We start from the raw sequence: 8,272 nt of genomic DNA on the forward strand, positions 1-8,272 counted from the left end.
GTTCATATAGAGAGAAAAGCTTGAATGCTTTGAGCACTTTTACAAATGAGCACTTATACATCTCTATAAGTTACAGATAACTTAAGAAAAAAGTATCCCTAGTCTGGAAGAGCAAACATTAGAGAGAACCGGCAATGTTTAAAATAAGACAAAACATTAAGAGACACAACATTATAATCTTTTAGTTCATTTAGTCCCATGTTACTAAATCTGGTGAATGTGGCTTTAGTCAGTTCTGGAAATTCTTACCCATTTCAGTTTTAGGATTTTCAAGTATATCAAATATCTATATTTGTCCTGAAAGTCCTTTACAGGAATCCCCTTGAAGATAAAACTCATTTTACCAGAGAATTAAAACAATTATAAATTACAAAAACTCAGAATGGATATGGTTAAAGCTAAAGAGACATGGGAGTTTACAATTTAGCTGCAAGGAAATCAGGTTATTTCTGTGATACATAACATTTCCATAATTACAGTATCAAGCGATGATCTCTCAAAACATTAAAACTTTAGGAAGTGCGTAGAATCTCTAAAATAGTTATAGTATTTTCCCAAATGTAATCCAAGGTTTATCATTGGTTCAGTAGTACTTCATGAGCAACTTCACATACCAAGGAAAAGCCTGAGTTAAAGAGATTTACAATTTAAATCCTGTCAACATTTCCTAAAATCTTAGAAAGTTTTAAAGCACATGCCTAAATATAATTAGGGATGTTAAACACCTGATAAACAAAACATAGAAACTGGTTTTTCTGGGCAGGCAAAGAGAAAACCATTTACATTTTCTTAACAGCAGATCAATTGATCTAAGAAAACATTGTCCTTTTGAACAGAGACAATTTCAGTCTTGTACCAATGTACCTTTAAAACCCATTCATTCAATCTTAATCCATTCTTGACCATAGATAAAATTCCTTTTCTGAAGATTTCCCTTCACAAACCTTCTACAACTTTCCTTTGCATTCAGGTTTGTCCCAAGCCATTTCCTTCTAAACAACCATCTCATTTAGGACAAAATTACCTTCCCTTACCTTCAACAAAATGTATTCCCATTCCTTAAGTCTTTCTTACATGTCATCTACTTTCCTAGAGTTTCCTTTTATTTCCATCAGTCTTAGTTACACTAAGTAGAACTTTGTATTCTTAGAAACACCTTTAGTTATTAACCAATTGTGAACTGTTACAACAGAATTCTTCAGGTGGGCAATTTATGAATCAGTTAAGTGGCAAACAAGTTTACCAACAGATTTAAATACTCTTAGTTTCTTTGCAGTAAGAAGTCAAAAGCACAAACCTACATCCACTAATTAAAGACTTAGCATTTTATCCTGTTTGGTTAGGACCTAGATGTCTACAATTTAATTCCATTTGTCATCCAAGCAAAACTTTTAAAACTTTCAGGTTACCAAAGACTTTGAAAGCTATTTCAGCAATTACCCATTAGAACTTTGAGACAGACAATTAACCATCAGTTTAGTCATTCCTTTGCTAACAAATTTTAACAAGTAACACAAGCTTATTTGATCTTCAGTAAACTTTGATAGATTACTGCTGTAACTTCAAAGACACATCTTATCTTAATTAAACCAACAGTCTTAACTTAGTTCCAATACTGATTTACGTTCCACCTGGACCCACTCCACTTTGAATGTTTACCTGAGACATGCGTGGGAAGATCTGGAGGGGGGGAGGTGTTAGTTAGGGTCCAGGGGGTGTTGTTCTTGCTCCTTGACAGTGGAGAGAGAAGGAGCTGTGGTGCATGATCTAGAGGCCAGTCATGCAGGCTGCACACACGTTGGTACAGAAAACACGTAAGGGGGAAACAGAAGAAACAAAGTGCTGCCAGGAGGCAGAGAAAGGATTCCCAGTTTTGGAGCTCCTAAGCCCCAACAGAGGAGCAGACACCATGCTTTCCCACCAGCAAGGGGGAAGGGGTTAAGCAGTCTAAGTCAGGCCAGAGAACACAAGGAAACTTCCCCGAAACAAAGAGAGTTTCGGCAGCTGCTTGGGAATATTCCTTATAGTCTCTGTCTCGAGTGAGACCAACCCCAGTTGGCTCCAGTTATACCCATTAACATGGGAAGTGAATGAGGGAGAAGCCCCATTTTAGACTCAAAGAAAACACCAAGGACAACGAGTAGAACACACAAAACAATTAACAAAAAGGTCGCTGCGCGGTTTCGGTATGCTACCGAAAGCAAAGGTTTCCACCGGCCCAGAGGAGCCTCGAGATCTCCCTGCGGTGGACAAATTCCATCCAGGGCCAAGGGGTTCCTCTGGAACGGACAAACGGATATAACCCTCGGACAAATGAGGGGCTCCAAAAAATTGGGCCCCTCGACACCCTGGAGCGTCCCCCAGGGTTGGCAGGGGAGAAGTCCGAGCTCGTCAGCTCCTTCTCAAGCTGCCTACAAATACAATCCAACAACGCACGCTGTTGTACAAACACTATACCGCTACCCGCAGTATAGGTCAAACAGAGGCCTCTCAAGACTAGAGACAAACAAGAACACGAGACTGGATACAAACGAGAACATGAGACAGGAGACAAGAATGCTGGCCAGCTTACCTCCCGGTGGGAGTCAGTTGGATCCGTGGGCAGGAGTCCGATGATCTCGGTGGGACCTCCAAATGAAAGACCCGCGGATCCCCTTACCCAAGAATCCAACACTGCCACTGGATGCAATCAGCAAGAGGTTCTTTATTGTTACGCAGGCGCCTGCGGGTGGTCAGCGCGCGCCTGCGGGTGGTCAGCAGCTCCTGCTAGCTGAGCACACCCGGCTGGGGTGGTGCCGGGTTTTTTATAGACAGGTACAAACAAGTTTTGGGTGGGGCGCAACTGATTGGTGGACAGTTTGAACTTTTGAAAAAGGCATACTTGGTGTTAGTGGAGTGGATCAGGGGACCCACATGTGAAAGCAGACAAAGCAATCTTACAGAAGCAGAACTGGCCAGTTAGCCCACGCATGCGAAGAGAGCGGCGGGAAGGGGAAGTTAGACCTTACTACTCAGCAGAAAGACATCCTGTCTACGTGACTATGTGGCCCCCTGCCTACATGACCATGCCCCTGCTATTAGGAGAGGGTATCTTGTTCAAACAGGAGTCAAGTGTCATGCCTTAGTAGCCAAGCTGTTACAGAAAGGCAAAAGAGCAGTTACATTGAATTCAACCCTGGGGGAAGGGTCTTTTCACTGCAAGGGGAGGAGGGGTACTCTTACACAACAAAAGAGCAGTTAATTATTTAAAGACTGGGGGGGGGTCTTTCACACCCTATTTAAACAAGTTTAAATAATGTTTGGGAGGACACCCCCACCCCGTCCTTAGCTACAAGAGGTTGCCCTAGCAGAAATGACTGATCAGTCTGTACTCCAGTCACTGCAGGCATTACAGTCTGTCTTTAAAAAAGCCCATGCAGGGATCCAGACTGCCCACACTGGGACAGAGACGGAGGTGGAACCAAATCCTTACCAACCCGGGGACTTGGTTTGGATACGTCACTATCAAGTGGGGAACTTGGAGCCTCGCTGGAAGGGACCGTTTACTATCATCCTGACCAGCCCCATGAGTAAAAGTAGAAGGCATTAGGGCCTGGGTTCACGTGGGTCATGTCAAACGAGCCGAGAACAAGGACACCCCCAAGAGATGGAAGCTGCAGCCGACAGACCCCACTGACCATGGACTAAAGCTAAGACTAAAAAAACTGTGAGTTTATTGTTGCTCCTATTGTTACCTGTTTATGGAGAGTATAGGTGGGAAATTAGAAAAAGAAAAAAACGGAATTAGGAAAAATGGAAAAGGTTATACAAAGAGTTGAATGGCTAACTCATCAGCCAACTGTGTTCTACTGTTACTTTTTGGCCCCTGTATTATAAACGTCCTAATATCATTTGTACCAAAGAAAATTAGAGCAATAAAAATGTTAGTCTTACATGCTCAATATAACCCCCTTACAACAGGAGAAAACAGAACTGGCTGAAAAGTCAAGGATTTGACTAATTTCCAAAGAAAAGGGGGGAATGTAAGGGCCTGGTTAGCCAGAGGAACTTACTTGTAAACCCGGATATATGGGCAGGCCAGGCCAGATGGAGACATCTAATCAGTGGGGCACACATATATTTACTGAGGTGAGTTGAAATCCCATTGGCCACCTGTGTGTGGGCGGGCTCAACCACCTCTATAAAGGTTAGTCTGCAAGGCTGGGTGGGGGGGAGTAGTAGGAGGAGTTAGAATAGCCATTAGAATAGCTGTTAGGATAGCCGTTAGGATAGTCTTCGGGAGAGTCAGAGCGTCGTGGTCGTCCTGGTCATCCTAGTCGTAGGCAGCGGTGCCACGGTGAACGGCCTCGCCACCAGGAGCCTCGCTGCCAGCAGCCTCACTGCCAGCAGCCTCGCCACAGCGAGCGGCCTCACCACCACTGAGCCACAGGCCCGCCACAAGCAGCCTCGCTGCCCTGGGTCGCGGCCCCGCTGCGAGCGGCCTTGCCGGAGGAGCAAGCCTGGGAGAGGCCCTGTCCGGGAGCGGCCCTGTCCAGGGAGCGGCCTCAGCAGCAGCAGCCTTGTCTGGAGCAGCCTCATCCTGGGAGCAGCCTCGTTCTGGGAGCAGCCTCGTCTGGGGAGCAGCCTTGTCAGGGTCATCCTTGTCTTCTCTTTGTAAGAGATGGCCCCTACCAGTCAGTTTCATTTTCGATGCTTGCCGCGAAATAAAGCTTTCCTTGACTTTCGCTTTGCATCAATCTCGTTCCTTTGATCATGGACCCTAATACTGACCTTTAGCTTCTGCCCCAGATGTAGAAATGTGGACAGTGCTACTTCTACTCTATCAACTAGGAAAAGCTGGATAAATTATAAATTTGACTTTTCTTGAGCGTAGAGAAAAAAGTTTATATGGTGTCCAGCTCATCTAAAGCCTAAAAAGAGATGGATATCTTTAAGGAGAGATGGAATAAAAGCATGGGCTTCCTAGTGAGAATAGATGAAAGCCAAGACTGCCATACAGGTGTATAAGAAACATCCAGTTAAAATTTTTAAATTTTAAAATCCAAGAGCGAACCATATGAAAATATGGAATCCCTAGAAATTGCAGATATATGGAAAATTTACATTATCTCGGTTATTCTTCTCTGTGACTCTGTGATTCTCCACTAATAAAACAAACAAACAAACAAACAAACAAAATAAATAAATAAATAAATAAACCCTTTCTTGCCAAGGGTAGCAAGAAGCAACAGCAGTCTACCACTCTGGAGTGGCAGGAATGAAGAGAACCCTTCTCTGAAGTCTAGGTATGCAGAGATGGTCTATTCCTAGGGGTGGAACAGTGACATTGAGAACAACTCACAGGCAAGTGGGACCTCACCCTAAACACAAGGAAATGCAAGAGAAATTTGTAGCCAGGGATATAGTTAATGAAGCCATAGCAATAACCAAAGTCAAACCCAGCTCACTTCTGAGTAGGTAGACCTACCACCCGACAATAACAGAATAGATCCAGATAAGCCCATTTCCAAGCATAAATACTAGTTATCTTACTCTCTAGTATTATTATTCACACAGTACTCACTATCCAGTGAAAACTAATGAGATACAAAAAAACAAGGACAGGGACGCATGGATGGCTCAGTTTGTTAAGCGGCTGCCTTCAGCTCAGGTCATGATCCCAGCGTCCTGGGATCGAGTCCCACATCGAGCTCCTTGTTCTGTAGGGAGCCTGCTTCTCCCTCTGCCACTCTGTCTGCCTGTGCTCGCTCGCTCTCTCTCTCTCTCTCTCTCTGACAAATAAATAAAATCTAAAAAAAAAAAAAACAAGGACAAAACAACCTGCTAATATGAGGAAAAGCAAGTGATAGAAGCAGAGATGACCCATATGCGACCATAATATAGTGAATTTAAAATCATTATAATAAACATATTAAAGGCTCTATCAGGAAGGTGGTCAACATGCGTGAACAGATATTGAATTTCAGTGGACATATGAAATCTAGAAGAATCGAATGAAAATGCTAGAAACAAATTCACACAAACAAATGAAAAAAGCCCTCAACTGTCACTGACAGATATCATGCAGTTGAAGAAAACCTCAGCAAATGTTAAGATAATTCATTAACAATTACCTAAACTGAAACATAAAGAGAAAGAGAATGAGTAAAACCAGTAAGAGCATCCCAGGGCCATAAGATGTTATCAAATGGCCTAACATAAACTAATTGAAATCCCAGGAGAAGACAAGAGAGACTGGGACAGAATAAATATTTGAAGAGATGCTGGTCAAGAATTTTCTAAAAATAATGAAGGATATCCAAAGTGCAGATCCCAGAAACTCATAGGTTTCCAAGCAAAATAAATACATACAAAAACAAAAAACAAAACAAAACCAAAAAAAAAAAAAAAACCCTGACATGTATACAAGCAAAAAGAAACAGAAAATCATATAACAAGAAAGAAAAGGCCACATTACATACAGAGGAATAAAGGCAAAACTAACAACAGATTTCTCATTTGAAAGTGTGAGAACAAGATATGTTGGAAAGAAAATAAATTGCAACTAAGAATTCTATACACAATGAAAATATCCTTCAGGAATGAAGCCAAATTAAAGAGTTTTTCAGATGAAGATGAGCAAATTAATTACCAGTACACAAAGCATTGTCAAATATAAAAAGAAGTTCTTCAGGCAAAAAGACTGTAAGACAGAAACTTAGATTTATACCAAGAACTAAAGATCTCTAAAGTAAATACAGAAGATTTTTCTTATCTCTGATGCCACTAAAAAGAACTGACTGTCTAAAGCCAAAATAGTAAAAGTTATTATATGTACATAATATGTATAAAAGTAAAATCTATGGCAACAATAACTCAAAGGCAGGGAGGACGGAAGTGAAAGTATACTGTGGTTGGTAAGGTTCTCAAACCTATACATTAAGAGGTATAACATTAAATGAATATAGACTGCAATTAATTTGAAATGTATACTGCCAATGCGATGGCATGAGATAAAAAAACATTTTTAAAAAGTGGTAAAAATAGTAATTAAAAAATGGAGATAAGTAAAATGGAAATTTTAAAAACACTCAGGGTCGTGACAAAAAGCTCTGCTTCAGGTTCCACACCTGCTTAAGACACTCTCTCTCCTTCTTCCTCTGCCTCTCTGTGCAATAGCCCCCTCCTCGCCCTGCTGGTGTTCAGGTGCATGCTCTCTTTCTTTAAAAAATAATAATAATAATAATAATAATAATCCAAAAAATACAGAAAAAGGGAACAAATTAAAAATGAAAAAGGAAACAATAATCCAACCATACAAATAATTACATTAAAGGGAAATGGTCAAAACAAACTGAATAAAAATCAGATTCTCAGCTTAAAAGAGGAAATAAAGAAAGATGTAAATATATGCTGATTACAATAAAAACAGTTTAAATTTAAAGTCTCAAATAAGTTGAAACCAAAAGTATGAGAAAGGAGCGGCCTGGGGTGACCTCTGAAAATGGTTCGCTATTCGCTTGACCCGGAAAACCCTACGAAATCATGCAAGTCAAGAGGTTCAAATCTCCGTGTCCACTTTAAGAACACACGTGAAACTGCCCAGGCCATCAAGGGTATGCATATCCGAAAAGCCACCAAGTATCTGAAAGACGTCACTTTGCAGAAGCAGTGTGTGCTGTTCCGTCGCTACAATGGTGGAGTTGGTAGGTGTGCCCAGGCCAAACAGTGGGGCTGGACACAAGGTCAGTGGCCCAAGAAGAGTGCTGAATTTTTACTGCACATGCTTAAAAACGCAGAGAGTAATGCTGAACTTAAGGATTTAGATGTCGATTCTCTGGTCATTGAGCACATTCAGGTGAACAAAGCCCCCAAGATGCGGCGTAGGACTTACAGGGCTCATGGTCGCATTAACCCAGACATGATCTCTCCCTGCCACATTGAGATGATCCTTACTGAAAAAGAGAAGATTGTTCCTAAACCAGAAGAGGAGGTTACACAGAAGAAAAAGATATCCCAGAAGAAACTGAAGAAACAAAAACTTATGGCCTAGGAGTAAATTTGCACAGAATAAATGAAAAAAAAAAAAAAAAAAAGTATGAGAACGATACACCATACAAACACTAACCAAAAGAAAGATGTAGTGATTTTATTAATGTCAGACAACATGGATTTCAGAACAAGGAGTACTTCTAGGGTTAAAGAGTGCTATCAAAATCCTAAAGGTATATGTGTACATAGGAAGATTCAAAGTGCATGTATAAAAACTGATAGATCTGAGACTAGAAATGGA

General features: G+C 41.3%; 1 protein-coding gene across 1 annotated transcript; it reads left to right on the forward strand.

Annotated features, from left to right (window-relative positions):
• The first annotated feature begins 7,436 nt into the window (after positions 1–7,436).
• LOC101682237 (60S ribosomal protein L17-like) lies at positions 7,437–8,039 on the forward strand. The gene has a single exon (XM_045062745.1). It carries the CDS (start codon positions 7,484–7,486, stop codon positions 8,030–8,032), a length of 549 nt encoding a protein of 182 aa, XP_044918680.1. The 5' UTR covers positions 7,437–7,483; the 3' UTR covers positions 8,033–8,039.
• The last annotated feature ends 233 nt before the right edge of the window (positions 8,040–8,272 follow it).

Source organism: Mustela putorius, unplaced genomic scaffold, assembly GCF_011764305.1.
Source record: "Mustela putorius furo isolate JIRA1106 unplaced genomic scaffold, ASM1176430v1.1 tig00003845_pilon_pilon_pilon, whole genome shotgun sequence".
Lineage (NCBI taxonomy): Eukaryota > Metazoa > Chordata > Mammalia > Carnivora > Mustelidae > Mustela > Mustela putorius.